Source organism: Lepisma saccharinum, chromosome 1 (genome assembly GCF_977018435.1).
Source record: "Lepisma saccharinum chromosome 1, izLepSacc3.1, whole genome shotgun sequence".
In the NCBI taxonomy this organism is placed as follows: domain Eukaryota; kingdom Metazoa; phylum Arthropoda; class Insecta; order Zygentoma; family Lepismatidae; genus Lepisma; species Lepisma saccharinum.
Genome location: NC_139229.1, coordinates 175,693,222 through 175,710,199, shown reverse-complemented (window position 1 = coordinate 175,710,199; position 16,978 = coordinate 175,693,222). Strand labels below are relative to the sequence as shown.

General features: G+C 40.0%; 1 protein-coding gene across 4 annotated transcripts in view; it reads right to left on the bottom strand.

Moving 5' to 3' along the window:
- msi (RNA-binding protein musashi) overlaps positions 1–16,978 on the bottom strand; it is a 531,937-nt gene that overhangs the window by 313,966 nt on the left and 200,993 nt on the right. For all 4 annotated transcript variants that reach the window (XM_083143243.1, XM_083143252.1, XM_083143224.1 and 1 more), the window contains one exon: positions 3,586–3,656. Coding sequence is in view for 2 of the 4 variants with exons in the window: in XM_083143224.1 (XP_082999350.1) it covers positions 3,586–3,656 (71 nt within the window). In the remaining 2 variants the exon portion in view is untranslated. The remainder of the gene's footprint in view (positions 1–3,585; positions 3,657–16,978) is intronic.

Here is a 16,978-nt window from a genome sequence, read left to right as displayed (position 1 = left end):
CGATGGGTGGGCGGGAGGGAGAAGGGCGCAATCAGCAAACATCGGCTCACTGGGGAGTTGTGTACGCTCACAACAAGCGCTGACCAGATTCCAACGCTCTGCTTTCGAACTTTAAATAGCAGAGCTTTTTTTGTCACAGAACGAAAAACGGAACAAGAATAACAGAATTTCGTGCAGAAATTATGATCGAATCAATATATTTGTTACAGGTGACACCGAATTTTAAGAATACCGACATTTCCCAAAAGTAATTACTTTAATGAACAAAATTATTCGCTCTAAAATATATAAATCTTGTAAGCAGTGTAAAGCACCTGCGTTGAAATTCCCACTGTTTTTCTGAGTGTGTATTATTACACCTAAGACAAGTTGTCTCTGTTACTCTTAAGAGCTACTGTTGAGTAGCAGCCTCTGGAATTTGAATTACGCGCCAGTAATTATTAAATTATTCACAGTAAACTTTCTGGTTCGTAAGAATTTCACGCAAACTTCTGTCTCATTTGAGTGGCTCCACTAGAGCTTACAAATAGTCTTTCTTTGGGTGGCATGGGGGGGGGGGGGGGGGGGCTTGATGACAAATACTAGGAAAAGAAAAAAGAAAAACTGTTCATGAATATGGTTTAATAATCTCGGGACTAACCTGATGACAGCCATAGTAACGTCAACTACTCTCTAAGTTACAAAGAACCTTGGAATCAGAACACCCTAACAAAACTATTATTGTTTCGATGAAGATGGACACATTTTGGTACAACAATTAGCTTGACCCTAGAAGACGCCTGGTTAAGCCGCCGTATTTGTAAAAGAGCGCTCTCGTATGCACGTTGTAAGAGGTGGCGGAAGGAAGAAGTAAGCGAGACAAGAGGCTTCGTCGGTCGCGTTCGTGCGGAGGGAAAACTTCTCGTCATCTGATTCGCGAGTAACAGTGCAGTGTGTCATTGTAATCACGGAAGAAGCAGGTGGTGGATTTGTGAAAATGAGAGCGCCTTTCCGCGGCAGATTTTTTTTTTACTTATCTAACGCAAGCGGCTCCCCAACTCTGCTGCTTACTGGTCTTACGGAGCAGTGTGCAGGAGGGAATTCGTACTGCACGAAGAGCTCGCTGGCCTCCACAACTGTATGCGATTTGCTCATCCTTTGCAAGTGTGAATTAGAGCTCAGGAGCGGCTTAAGGGTCGGACGACTCGGGGTGCCAAACAGAGGTGTTCTCCTCGAGTACCGCCAAATCTTTAATTTTGATTAAAAAAAATAGCCACGCGAAAATAAAGTTCTTATAAACCAGATATTTCAATAAGACGAGATGAAAAGAAAGAAAAGAAACAAATGGCAGCACTAGATAAAATAATATGAATAAATTGTTGGAGGATAAATATTGATTTATGAAAGTAAAAGTAGAAGTATGATAGATGTACAAAAAGATCAACATGATATATGAAAATAGATAATGCATGGAAAGAAAAATAAAAGTGATTTTCATCATTCAACAAGTTAAAGCTCATACATAGTATATTAGTAGGTATGTGTAAAGAAGTAATTCAAAGAAGTAAAAATGAAGGCAATATGTCATTGGTATCATACTTCCTACGAATATTTTGTTTTTTAATTTACTGCTGCCTAACATAATAAATACATAATGCTAAAGCATGTAGCAATTTAAGCTGAGAGATTACTGTTTTCTTGTCATTATGTAGGTACTAAATAAATGCATACCTACAATAAACGTATTCTTTAACTGTAATAATTAAAGTATTTAAAAATAAGGATATTATTTTTGTTGTAAAACAGTAAATATGTAGCATGGTCAAGGTTTTATTGGGAGTGGAAAGCAGGAGGCATGTCGGCTTTCGAAGAAAACGTTCTTTCGTTGCAAGTTGAAGTCCTCTAGCTTCTTCGTTTACGATAACTTATCAAATAATCCGTGTTCATATGCATATAACCTTCCATCCAGCTGTCTGAAGCACAAAACACAATACTAGTAAAATATATCGGAGCCAGCCAACTACTAAACTTCTGCAAATAAAACATGAAGAGAAAGTCATGAAAACTTCCGCGAGGCATATCTACAGTGAAAGTCCTGACTGATACCTACCAAATTCTGTTCACGGAACGTTCATATTTGAAAAGCGGGGGACCGCAACAGAAAAAAGAGCCGGTTTCGACGCATTGTATAGGAATATCTTTTCAAGTGGACGAGATGCGCACGGTTGACTGCCCAAGCTATGAATATGTTTCGGAGTTACTTGAGCGGAAACATCCGCACTGGGTATCTTGCAGCTCGCAAAAATTTCAACGGGATCCCAAACGTAAATCCAGTCGAATCCGTAGCGGGCGAAATCAAAATGACTCAGACTCGCACTGAACAGCCATTAATACTGATTCCAGCGTGCCTTATTGACTGGAAAGATAAGATACTCTCCGTTCTCCATCCCTACGTGATGTAATTTCGCATCATATCCTCTGCAGCGATACGCGATTATTGACGATGACACACCGAGTTTGCAAGAGGCTGTTAACGCCTTGAATACGATTTTGCAACACTTTCTTCAGTGCGTTTTCAACTTGGAAAATGTAGCATGGAAATACTGATAGTTGTAATAAAACGAACGAATCCAATAATGGTTTAGAGGGAACTAACCTGTATTCTTTACAAATTTACAAACAATATCGCTCTGTTCTCTATCGATCTGTGCGTGCGTATGAACGCGCATTTAATGTTCGTGGTTGTTTAATCTACATGTAATGACGACGGAATATGTCACATAAATGGGACACGTACAGTATATCCTGTAACACTCGATTCCCTGCAAGGTGTTATGTGTGTTGCCTAACTCTAGGCCGAAAGTGGATTTTAATAGCAAATTTTCAATGGCAACCTCTACCACCGCCGTAGAGTTAGGAAACACACATAACACCTTGCTGGGAAGCGAGTATTTCAGGATAAAGGTGTCCAATTTTTATTTCGGTTTACTGTACAGATCCAAAATTGAAATACTAACAACGTCCGGATGACGGCTCTAATGTAAAAAACTTATAAGGACATGTTTGGATGTAAAATACCTATTGGTTTATGCAGCCGACAAGCATAATGGAATAACATAACTTTCTCTATCTCCCTGTACGTGTGTGTAAATATTTTCAATTACATTTTCCATACTGTTTTCAAAATATAGAAGTTTATATTTTAAAAATAATATTAATTGGGCACACACAAACCATTACATTGTATTTCATTGATGAATAAAATCTACTCAAGATGCCCTTACATTTCGGAAAAAAAAGAATAGAATTTTTGAAAGTTGTAATTCAAATTCTTCCGGCTGTGGAATTCACCACACTCGAAATCTTGGGTTCATGAAAAGTTTTGTCATTAAACATCACCTGATCAACAACAACCATTGGGAAAATAAAAAAAAACGCCTCAAGGAACAACCACAAGAGGTAAGCAAATAGTTTTGACACTGCAACGTGTTACGCTAATCTATAGAATACGGGGGCGGATGCCCTTTAGTACGAATTCCAAATAAGATAAAAAGTATGAAAGGAATGAAAAATCACTTGAGGAAAACTAAACGCCAGCGTACTTACCGCTTCCTTGCGCCAAGAGTTTCGTCTGTACAGCGTCGTCCTCCCCTAGTTTACCTCGTTCCCAGGCCACACTAAAAGAAAAGACAAGATGAGTCATTAATTTCCAGCTGTCCAAATAACCATCAATCTCAATTTACCCGGGAACTTCTTCCGGAGCGAAATCTCACAAATCCCTTACACACACGAACACGCAGGCAACCACACACACAAACACACAAGTGCATCCTTATTCTCTCAGCCACACTTACCTAACTTTCCCTCAGATAAACCAACAGGTAAAGGGAATTACAAAGTCGGGAACAAATTCGAAACTCGGCAAAAGTTCTGAAAACTCTTAGCCGTTGTGCAACTTCTGTTGCTATTGGCAACAGGATGCCCGCTCTTCTTTGAACAGCAGGTGTGCCCACCAACTTTACTTTCTGGATAATTACGTTCGCTGCTGAGATCAGGGGAAGACGAGAAAACCATCTGCATATGTTCCTTCCTTTCCACATTATGAACAACCGTTGCCACATTGAAGAAAGGTAGCAGTCGCAATGTTATCGTCTCTTATGAAGATACATAGTGTTATTTGCTATAACATGCATTGCTGCAAACATTGCTTCCATAACGTATCCCGTACATTTCAGAGGTAAAGTAAAAGATATACTGTTAATGGAACAATGGCAGAGTCGCGGCACATATTGAAGGTATCAAGTCACTACATGAAATTGTATTTTTATTATTATATATTACTTTTGTCTTTTTTATTACTTATTATTTTGTCCTTTGTATTTGTAGTTAATCACTTTGTGTATTCATTTAATTTTGTGTATCTCTTACAAGTATATATGTATTATTTTACATGTAGCTCACTGCTCCACATGCAGTTTATTATAGGTATATGTAACATTACATTGACAAGAGTTAGGTGGCAGAGCAGCCTACAGGCTGAACCTCGCCCGCTTAATAAAGAAATTTATTATTATTATTAACATACTTCAGCTGTTTCTGCACGTAAAGAAAAGCACCAAACAGAGGCATTGGTACAGACACATTCAGTGGCGTAAACTCATATTGGCTTGTGGGGTTACAACCCACCTATTAATTTACCTAACATAACTATACTTGTATGGTAGTGGACTGGTTATTTACATGAATGATCCACATGTTCCTTCCTATCCAATGGCGCGTGCTATAATTTTGTGTGTAGAATAGTGGACTTTGTGATGTAATGAAATTTCTGGAAAAAAATTGCAACCAGTTTTGCTACATAATAGTAATCCAGAGTTTAATTTATTTTAGAAATATTCAAGTCCCGCAAGGATAACAAAACTATGTTTTACATAATTGTAAACATTAGAGAATTTCTGTTAATTAGGCTACACTTTTCTAACGATTGAATTATAGATTGGTATAACACGTGCAAATGCCAGATACGCTGGTTCAAGTCCTGGTGGGGTTCACTTCTGGCTTAATTTGTATATATAACGTACAGAAATTTAGCGTTGCAGAAGCATTCCTACGAGCTATATTCCTTGCTGTAATGGTAAATGATAATGGTAAAAAGCAAAGGGCAACATACAATGCAAGTTTGTTTCTTATTATAAAGTATGTGTTAATTTCAACTGGTTTCATTGATTCTCTCTGACTGGAAAATCGCGCTGCAATCAAAGCCTGTCTCTTCAAGCTCGTATGTCTAGCTCACAGAAGCAAATCAATACTGGTCTCGGTCGCTTTCCGAGTATATAGTGCGACCACTTAGATACAGCATCTCCTAGTTACGTAAACAATATTCCACTCAAAATAGTCCATTGTGTACATGGGACAACAAACATAGAGGCCAACGATGTAAAATTCTCCCTTTTCTTGCAGGAGACAAAAACTGCTATTCGCTTCAACACGTCCGGCACCGTTACAGTCCAAGGCATGTCCTTCACGCATTGCACTCTCCACACTCTTGACTGCAAAGAGGAACGAAAAACAAAATCCTGTAAAACCAAGCCTTGCAGGAAACCTCACAGCAGCTTGGAAAAAGGTCGAGAGAACAGTGCAGGCGATTAAAACATGGTCTGTTGGAAGTCCGTTTAAAAATCAGGGGTTAAAATTTCTCCATAAGCGTTATCTTCGAACTGACAACTCGGTGCAAACATAACAATGAGGCCCGACTTCCCACAAGGCAAGTACTGATTGATTTGGTTTATTTTACTTCGTTTCTTTTCCACTTTTGGCCAATCGAGAATATAAGGAAGTTGGAAGGACACCCTCGAGGAACACCTATGCCCAGGCTGGGATTCGAACCTGGCATCCCTGGCGTCGATACGCTGTGCTAACAAGGCAAGTATCGAAAACAGTTCCCGAAATGTCTTAATTTGACATGCCCAAATAATAAGTAATACTAAAGTTGGGATACTTCATAAAATACATTTGTAAAAAAAATACAATTCAGTCCACATTGGATTTAATTTGTGATAATTTCTCCATTTCTTCATGAACATGTAATTATTCTAATCATCTCTGCATTCGAAAGTAAAGAAAATAAGTACCATGCCGTATCAATCCGGTGTGTAGGATATGTTTCCCTGTATATGATATTAAAATCAGTACATTGAAATTATGAAACAAAGTAAGCAATTTAACCACAAAGAAGACTCAGACCTTACAGTATTTTTCTCTTGACTGTCAGACATGCCATATAATTATGTACACACTTGCTATATCAAATTATTTCATAATTGAACTAAGGAAGGTCACAATCCAAAAGTATTTAAAAAATAGCTCTCAGAATTTCACAATGCTAGCGAGTAGCAGGCGTGTAGCCTATACAGGTCTGGACAAAATACGTTACTAAGAACAAAAAATAGCCAGCCACCACCAGAAGGGTATTACGGTACAAAAAGAAACATACAATTTGTAAGCCAAAACCTTATGTCTTAAGAAAGTAATCTGTTAATTCAATATAAGTATTGCAATTGTTTCAGATTTGATTCCTAATCATGTGTATGGGATTAACATTCCATCTGCAAATAGAAGATGACCTTATTCCGCTACTAGGTACTCCATCAGCAGAAAATGTAAGCATATGTGTGTGGCATTAATTATGGGAATAAGTTCCCGATGAACTTCCCCGACAAATAGAACATAAGATGCCACCTTTACCTTGCACTTAGATTTCGACTAAAACTGGGATTTTGATTTTCCTTACTAACCAACCACCTTAGTTCTTCGCATTGCGAAATGGAAATCATGGTATACACGCATGATTCTGTGCGCATTGCAATTTGCTGCAGGCACTGCTAAACCACCATTCCGCGTGACACGTGCAATTGCACTGCTAAACCATCATTCCGTGACACGTGCAATTTATCTGGATGCAACAGTATCTTCCAAAGTATTCACTCGATTACGTGTGATGATGACCATGACGCAGAATTTCATCGGAATTTGTCTGCAAACACCAGCGCACATGACGAGGGGGTCGGGCGATGATGGGGGTGGCTATCAAGGTTGATTTGGCACAGAGCGAAGCACCACAAGAGATACCCCTGCCTCCAGTTCGAATCAATCATCATCTGCTGACGCCTATATATTTCAGTCACAGTGAGCGAAGAGAGGGAGACAGAGGAGGGAGGGAGACCCTGGACCGCCAGATGAAGTTTGGTCAGTTGATTAAACCAGTTACGCGACTGGCGGAGAAACCAATCTCTTTAACTACACGACAAAATTTAGACCTAAGCCATTTAAGCAGTTCTCCTTTGTGCCGTAACGTTTCACCTCTGTTGCTATTTCTCAATACAGCCTCCAAAGATTTTTTTTTTGTCGCTTTCCAGAAAATATTATCGGAGCCGAAACAAGTCTTATTGTGATACCGAGTCCCGAATAAGTTTAAGGGATTGGCTGAATTGACACGCTCGTGTATGGTAGGACACAGGCTCCAAACAGTTTGTATGTTTTCTTGCTTGGCGTCGTTTACTGAACTATCAGTTTCACTTAATCGCGATGAAGACGATTAAAAATAATGATTGCGTTCCCACTTATTTTGCCGAAAAAAACTTTCCTGGCCTTTTCAGAGAGGATCGATAATGTACATATAAATTCATTCTATGTGGTTAGGGATGGTACCGAGACGGCGCACAGTGGGCCAGAATTCTGAAAATGGGGACAAAAACCTGAATTGGTGAATAGAGATACATACGCTGTCAGTATTATTAATAACAGAGTATAATACATAACATGACTGAAATTCTGTAGTTATTCACATGATGACAGTACAAAATAGTAAAGTAACGTCTTGTGTACAAAGAATGCCCTGTTCTTACGTGCTGGGAAAAATTGCAGTTGGCAACATCGCATAAAATCAGTAAAATCCTGTGCTTGCTGACACGAAAACACTACCAAATGGAGCCGCGATGGTCCAGTTGATAGGGCGTCTGATTGCCATGCGGGGACTCGGGTTCGATTCTAGGGGTGGGTGATCTGCGGTCGGATATTTCCCAGCCTTGTTCCTGCATAAAATCTGCTCTGGAGTTTACATATCATATAATAATTGGGTATCTGGAGGCAGCCTGTGAGGAGAGTAGCGTGGTGCTGATCGCATTACCTCCACAAATGATCGAGATCGTGAATATGTGGAGTCTACACATTCCCATTCCTTCATGGCACGGTGCAATGTGCACGGTGAATTTCACCTACCTTACACTAGGATTTTTTAATGTTTTTTTTATTAAAGTGCATTGTGTTCAGATACTGACTGAGATAAACCTTAATCTTCACTTTCACTGTTAGTAGTGGACAGATTGTCATTAGTCAGGTAGATTGCTGGGATTCATCTGACACTCCGTGATGTCGAGCAAGCGAGTGACGTCTTCTGATAGCGTACATGATTTCTTAGCAGGCAAATGCTGAAGGCTTCATATTAGTGGATCAGACGAGATTAGCAGATGATGCACAATATTTTCGTTGGTTGAAATGGGGCGATCTTGCTGGAAAGTCGTTCTCTGATGTCTTTGATTCTTGATACTTGAACCTCCTCAGAGAGCTGCCGACAGGAAGAACAGCAGCTGCTATGGCACCTGGACCGTGCACCAAGATCTTGGGTACGCCATCGGGCATATAATACCAGAAATATTCTGTTACAAGAAGTTTCACAGTTTCCAACGCATATTCACGAAAGCTGTGGACGTTAGTACGGTGGTTTGATAGTAATGCGAGTACAAAATAGCTGCATCGTTTGATTAACACCTCATTGATGTCTGTGATTTCGACAGATTTTTTAGGATCCTGAAAGAATTGGTGTGTTGTCTTGCTTCATTGGAGGTGTCACTACCATCTTCTATAGGCTTGTCAACGACAATGTCCATGGAGCGTTTGAATTTCTGCTAGGTGTTCAGTTTTCGGGATTTCGTTTTCGCTGACGCCTCTTGAATTGGAGTCGATACGACATGTGAAGGAAGAACTCCAGAATTCAATCCATGCACATAGGATTGACAGTCAGAACTGAGTATATGCCGCTCTTTGAGTGATCTTGTCAAAATTGTTTTAATTTCTATCGCACAAATGTAATACACCTGAGCAGATGATGTACCGCTCACTATCTTGCAAACTAACGTGTTAAAAACTGTCAGATCATCCCGAATACCAGCTGAGAGGTATGTAGCTCCCCAATGTATTCCTATTCTGCTCGGTTTACGTTAAATACTGCGTATTAAAGCAATTCTACTTCAACGCCGGCATATTTGTCAGTGTGAAGACGCATGCAACTGACATTATTTTTCCATTTCGCAACTGCGCATTGGCACAAGTTTGTAGCTAGATTTCTTTTGGTTGCATTTATAAGACCAACTGAATTATTCGGCATACACATCTTCATTCCACCTCGTCCCACAAATTTTGAAAGTCAAGGGGAAGAAACATTCATTGCAACTCAGTTGAAAACGGCAGCGTATGAACCTGCTTGTATAAGAATCCACACAATTCAGTAAACCAATTCATACTCCATCCACAGAAAGTACATACCTTAACGATATGTAAAATATGTACAAAACAAGCTTATACACAGATAACGTTCTGATAATTCAACATCAGTCTCAATGGGGAAAAATGTGTGCGAGACGTCTGTGAAATGGTACTTGGCAAATGTATGGGTTTCGACCATTGAAAACCTTATTTACGTTAACACTTGGATGGAATTATTTGCGTTTTGAGGCAGCCGCATCATTGTTCTACAAGGGAACTAATGGTTTAAATGCTCTGCTTTCAAGTGGGAATTTCGATCTTTGTCTCCATATTCAGAATTCTGGCCCACTGTGCGGCTTTGTAAAAATTGTGATCAGAACGAGATCAGAAGACCCTTTGAGACAAGTTCGAGAATGAAAGGAGAGAGATTCTCTGTCTTGTCCGAGAGACTTCGGAACGTCAGTTAACAAAAATTCCCTAAATCAATTTTACAGTGTCCTCACTTGGTTATGGTGCCAGTCGACCGCGGGCCCTGCAGCGGTTGGGAGCACGCAGCTTGCCGGAGAAATTGGATGTACGTAGCCCTCAAATCAAGAGTATAGATTTATTTCAATTATTTAAATCCAAATATGTTAAAATTATAAGTTATCACTTACTTTTGGAAATGTTTTTCTTGTATTGACACACATTTATTACATTCTCTTGACATAGTTTGCGTTCACACGCATTGGTTCTTCTGGACGAGTTTCACGTAAGAATCGTACATAAAAATTCTTATTAACAACATTATAACAACACTAATAACATCAACACACACCACTTATCGGTTTACCAATTTCCGCCTTAGCAATGTCCACGAAGCGAACATACATTCTTCTTCCATACGAAACATCCACCCGTATGAAATGAAATACTGACATCCACGACACAGGGAGACAGGTAGATCCACGTTCCAACGGCATGGATATGTCTTAGATAACATGTCGTTGATCAGAGTTAGTCCCATTGAAGTGTTCTGCAGCGTGACCACCGAAGAGAAACGACAGAATCTTGGCTTGGAAACCTACCAAATGTGCTAGGCGCTTCCGTTGATGAGATACGCTTATCCGATTTCGCCAGCAAGCGGCCTCCTTCCAGCTGCTATACATACCGCGTTCGAGCGGCACAACCAATAAAGGCACTGCACTTGAAAATGCGACTTCATCAGACATACAAAGGAGATATCTATCATATAAGTCCTAACTATCCTTATGGTAATTACAAAAGTCAATCTATTACTTGACTATAATACTGACAATGACGGGATAGTGTCGCGTGGTTGCATCACGACAAAATTCCATTTTGGAGGGTTAGTGGCGACAAATAGAAAAGCTTCATCAAGAAAAGTTGTTTGCCTAACGACCTTTATTCTTTGAAGGATTTTGCGGTGACACTTTGGATATATTATTAATCCTGTATAGTGTACATACTCGTAGTATGTATGTAAAGACGAGACGCAGAACTAGACAGGCATTTGTCACTGTGATTTGTAATAGGTTTTGTCACATTAAGTATAGGGTTGTGTTTTTGCTGTAAATTACACAGACATTAAAATTTCTAAACAAACAACAGATTCGGAATTCCACGGAACGATGTACATATATTGTCCTAAGGTAAACAGCAGTATAACATACAATGCTTGTGCAATAGAAAACACCCATATTCTAATATGGTCTCCCAGGTTGCAAAACTCCCAAGTTTGTCAATGGAGTCGTTAAACCAACCCCTCCCAAACCACAAAGAAGAACAATATTAGCTGAGCATCCGGTTTTCGTGATCTAAGAATATTACCACCACGGGGCGAGCATCATGAATTCACGGTGTCTCCGCCTAAAAAAATATTTTGTTCACGGACTCTGTTCTCTTTCTTGTAATATCCAGCCGCGGCTTAGTGAACACCGCCGTCCAATGACGCGACTTGGTTTTCCACACGACCAAGCTGGTCAGTAGTGCGGAAAATAAACTGCTCCAAGAAACAGCGAGCGCTACGCCCAGGACGACACTGGCCTTATTAATTGTAGTGTCCGCTCCAGATGACGTATCTCTCTCTCCTCTCGGCGACGCCGCACTTTCCGTGAATGGTCGTGAAACTTTTGAACGACGCCGCTGCACAATTTACACTTAGGAATTCCATTCCTCTGTAAAAAGAAGAAATGAAATTCTAGGCAGAGACTGCGAAAGTCAACGTTAACATTGTGTACATATGTGAAAGCGACATGGAATTTTCTGTTGAATTGTTTTCCATACTTTATTTTTTTTCCAAATAATATATTTTTGTAAAAACAAGTTTCCAATTCATCTTGAGCGCATCCGCGATGGCGTAGTGGTAACGTCCTCGTCTTGTAATCAAGGGGCCATGGGTTCGATATCTGGTGGAGGCACATAGTTGTTCGGATCCCACTTTAAACTGTAGATCCAGTCCCGATTAGCCTATCCGTGCATAAAGTGGACTTAAAACTATTAAAAAGCTCTTATTTTGACCAAATTTTGATTTGATTTAGTTTATTTTACTTCGCGTTTTGTGCCTCTTGGCTAATTTGCGAAGATGGGGATGAGTGATGAAATGATGAAATTGATGAATGGACATTCACAAACAACCAAGCCCGACCGGGATTCGAACCCGGGACCCTTAGCGTCGCAGCGCGATGTGCTAACCACTCGGCCACAGGGTCGGGCTATTTTGACCAAATGAATGTATACTGACTTTTTCAAGTTTTCAAGGCCTTTCTTAAGATAATTTTCCTGTTTATTCTTTGGTACTTTAATATGCTAATAACCACGTTAAAAGTGCTAAACTGCACTTGCTGCTACATATTTGTTTTCACATTTTATTCGTCTGTTTATATTAGCAAACAATGTCCCTGAATATAGTGGTTCTGGGGCGTAACCGGTATTGAATCGATGGATATCTAACAGGACCGTAGATAGTAAGGACGGCCGAGGGTGGTGTGCATCGCATATAACTTGGCTACAGAGGAGATGAAGAATGTGTAGGGCTGTATTTCCACACATTTTCATGCCTTTATAGCACTTTTAATATTGCATATTTCGCGGATTTATGTAAATTTGCTTTTATTACATGCAATTAATCTCTGCAGTGTTGAAATACTGAAAATGTAAAGTAACCATCATACAAACATAAATAGAATATTCAGTCCATTTTTTTCTCAGTTTCTTCAAGATTATCTTCTGTTCTGATTGTTCCTTTTCTGATGGACAACCAAACTCACTCGATTTCTCCCTTCTTTAGTCGCGCTCGCTGGGCGAAATGTGGGAATGTGTCGTGGAAAGATTTGAAGCAAAAGTCAATTTCATCTCACGTCCAAGTTGGAATCGGGCAGGTTGCTCTATGAAGTGCAATCGAGTGAAGAAATCCTTTCTTGTTCAGTGACAGAATGGAAAAGAGAAGAACTATTTGAAACTCGGAAAGAAGTTTCATCGGTGAAGCAGAAAAGTGAGCTGACATAATTCCAAGTTTGCAAAAGAATATCCAAGTACAAATACCCAGGGAATGTTGTGTATTAAGTTCCGTCAACTTTCTTAAAACGTTTAACATAAACAGTGTATCGAAATCTGCACGAAAATACCCTGAATACAGTTACTAACTGGTTGTTCCTTATGATACATACACGATGAAAATTGTATCTCTGGCTAGAGGTGTGTCCAGGAATCACATTCAGAACAAGAAACAAGAATTATATTGAATAATTAAGAGATTTTATACGAAAACTGTGATGGAATATAAAGAAATCAAGCCACCCGATGAAAACGTGGCTAGTGAGCAATAGGTTGGTTGAGTGACATACGATCGAGCTATCAAAGAACTTGTTTTACAAGAGAATTGAAGAATGTATGCATGAATTCAGCTTCAACATTTGCAGTTGTTTCCGGGTTGAATTAGAATTCTAGTGCAAGTGAAAGTCTTTATTTTATAGTTTAGCAGAATGTATCACCAAAATTCAGTTGTTGTTAGTTACATGAAACATTCCTAGAATACAAGTTTCGTTATATATCTGTTGAAGGGAGGCGAGGAAGATGATTTCATTTTACGAGAAAACTTTCTAAATAGAAAACTATACATTAACTGCCAATTTCTATATAAAAAAATATATTTGTGCCAATAATATGAACACTGGTACCGAAGATTTAGAGAAACCGAAATGATTCAAGGGTAAGTCTGAATTCGCCACCTTGAAAATATTTGCATTGATTTGATAAATGAAATGCATTGATGGAGAAGACACTTTCAATTCTGCATTGTCATCTGATGTTTCAACTAAAGAGAAATTTTCACCCTTGAAACGTGAGGCTTCTTTAGGGCAGTGTTCATGATGGGGGCGGAAAGTAACCCAGGTGTTAAGTGTGCATGCAAGTAACATGATCCTTTCTCATCACAAAGCAACAACTCCGAAGAGGCCTCACGTTCTAGGAGCAAAACAAGACGACCCCAGTTCAACTGTAGCAACTGTGTTAAATTCTTCCCTTCAATAAAAATATAAATCAATTCCCGAAAAATACGTTATTACATACATACGTGTATAAAAACGATTACCTTACCCGGTAAATTAGTGCCTCGTCGTTCTACGAAACTTCAAAGAGCGACCGTCTTACACAGTGAACACACATCTGAAATGCCTCCCCGGTACTAAAAATTAACAATTTGGAAACGTTACAAAATGGAACGTGCGGGTGGAGTCGAAGATAATTCCAGAGATGTGTGTTCGCCACCCACATATACACCTGCCATCCATATGTCATTCTAATGCAGCAGCGCTTGCTGTTAATAGACTATCTACCCTCTTCTTGCAACTGATCCGTAACGAACAGGAAAATTTCTGCCAAACGAAGGGGCAGAGAAGTTGAGGCATAAAGGTAGAAACTTGTCCCATTTTAACTCAAGTATCCAACTCGTGCGATCGGAAGTACTGAATCAATAAGGGCAAGTACAAAAATATCCGGACATCTAATCTCCGCAAACGCCAACATGTATTAGTTTCTAATTTAAGATTATTCAATGAAACTGAAAACATACACTAAGTCCGATGAAGGCAAACCTCCAGAGTAAGCTGATGTTGATGTAGCTCACTATATATGTTGCATAATGGCGAGAGTTTGTATTTGAAATGCCAAATAAGCGACCGATTGGATCATCACAACAAATTTCCCAAAATTCACATAGATTTATTAGATGCTTTCCACAAATGTAAGTAAAAAACAGACAAAAATCATTCATATTTGAAACTAAACCACTATATTCTGCTAAGTATGCTCTCGCGAGATATACCGGGGTTATTGTCATGCCCATCTTCCACTGAAGCAGAATCTAGAAATTAAAGTAGAGTGTGGGGAAGTGAAGGCAATGTACTTACTCCTAGCCCTAGACATAGTTAAATTTTGTAGGTGTTGTACAGCGACAAGCTCTCCCTTTCTCTCTTTTTGTGTGTGTGCGCGTACACATGCTCCCTTTTCCAATGAGTGCACTGTACAAAATAAATACTACAATATCTGAATAAAATTACAATGCCAGATTATAAACGAATGTAAAGTAAAAAGTAAAAAGTTCTCCCCTGTGCTTAGCACCACGCCATGAAGGCGTATAGGGGGTGTGGGGGTAACGCCCCACACTTTCTTGATACGGTCATGAGTGGGGGTGATGTGATCAGCCTTTACCCCCCAGGTACCCATCACATATTTATGTACAATTTGAAAATATACAAATAAGCAACTTAGTGAAGTCGATACCGTAGGCATAGTGCGCCAGTGAGAATCTCAAAACGAATGCTTGGAGACATTACTTGTTTTGGTAGCAGAAACAAGCAATGGTCCAATTAAAAAAGTGCACCTGTACGCAAATTATTAAGCTACTCCCTCAAGCTGATCCGGTTATGAATGTTTCTGTATAATTCTAGTTTAATTCTGGACACAAATCAATTCACATAATCCCTCAAATTCAAGGAATTCATGTTGGTGAGTGACGAAAAATTCCGCCTTCCGAATGTGAACTTTATCGAACATTATTAGGAGCATCCTTGTAAAGGCCGCTGTGAATCACCCATAAGAAAATCTGATTTAGGATGAAAATTGACTGCAAGGAAGACTGACATATCCTCGGAGCCCCCACCCCCTTTCCCCCCAAAAGGGCGTGGCTTTGATGCAACGGCACCTTTCCCTGGCAGGTATAACAGAAAACCATGAGTTCTTGTGCAGAAAGTAGGTTTTGCTGTCCTCCGTCCGGCGCAAGAAATGATGAATGGTGTGCGCACGTGACACGCTTGGAAAAAAATTCCTATCACGTGCTCACATCAATAAACCAGGGCGCGAACTGCTGGAAATACACTCCTCACTCCCGTCTCCAGGAAGCATAAGGGTGGGTCGGGAGTGGAGGACAACATTTTGACCTCTAGCCACGGCGCAACAGTTGACAGGAGGAGGAAATCGTACCTCGGCAGGCAAGCGGAGGAAGATTCACTCCGTTTTCTGCAGGATTGAATTTCTGCTGGAATCCATTTTCTGAGGACGGGAGGTGGGGGAGCCGTAAATATTTCATAGCAGACAGGTAGGGAGCCCCGTTGGCCTACGTTGACGATGGATTTCGTCATTAACCTGTCTGTGCGATACTTGCAAAATTGATATCGAAACTCTTCGCTCCGACAGGCACCATGTTTGAGAGCGGGGTTGGAGATATGGCCGACTTTAAACGACTTGGAATTGCAGGCTACATTTCTCATTCCCCCACGGCCATTTCAAAGCAGTGGTCCAATATCCAATAACACGGTATTTTAATTCCACTGACTTATTTATGCAGGCAAGAGCAGCGGTCCAACAGGACATGGTTACTGTCTGAGCTATTGTTATTATATTCAAGCTATCGATCGCTCAGTGATTGGACAAATTATGCATGATGCTGAGACTGAGGTTAGTCTCGATCGAGATTTCAGGCAAGGTTTAGAAGTCGAACAATAATAACCACAATATAGTTCACGTTCTACTCCTAGGTTGGAAGATTCCCACTCTAAAAATAGAACTGGTTCCATTGTGTTAGTTTCAAGGTGGACATTTATTTTATCCGCAACTTTTAGTGGAATCTCATTCTACACTTGAATATAAACAATTAATTTATATTCCGTAGGTTCCGTATTCGAGTCCAGCCCTGAACATGGGTGATATTTTGTAAGTACCTCTCGGTCCATCGTCGAATTTTTATTACTCGCTTTTCTGCCACTCTTTGCTAGTCGCGACGATAAAGATGGGTGGTGATTGGATAAAACTGATGAAAGGTCACCACAAGAACATCCATGCCCAGGTCGAGACTTGAACCTGTGAACTTCGGTGACGAGATGGAAAGGCGACCACTCAACGCGCTAGGCCACCGAGTCGGCTCTGCTCTATTTTAGGGTCCATTTTCTCTAATCATCATTCT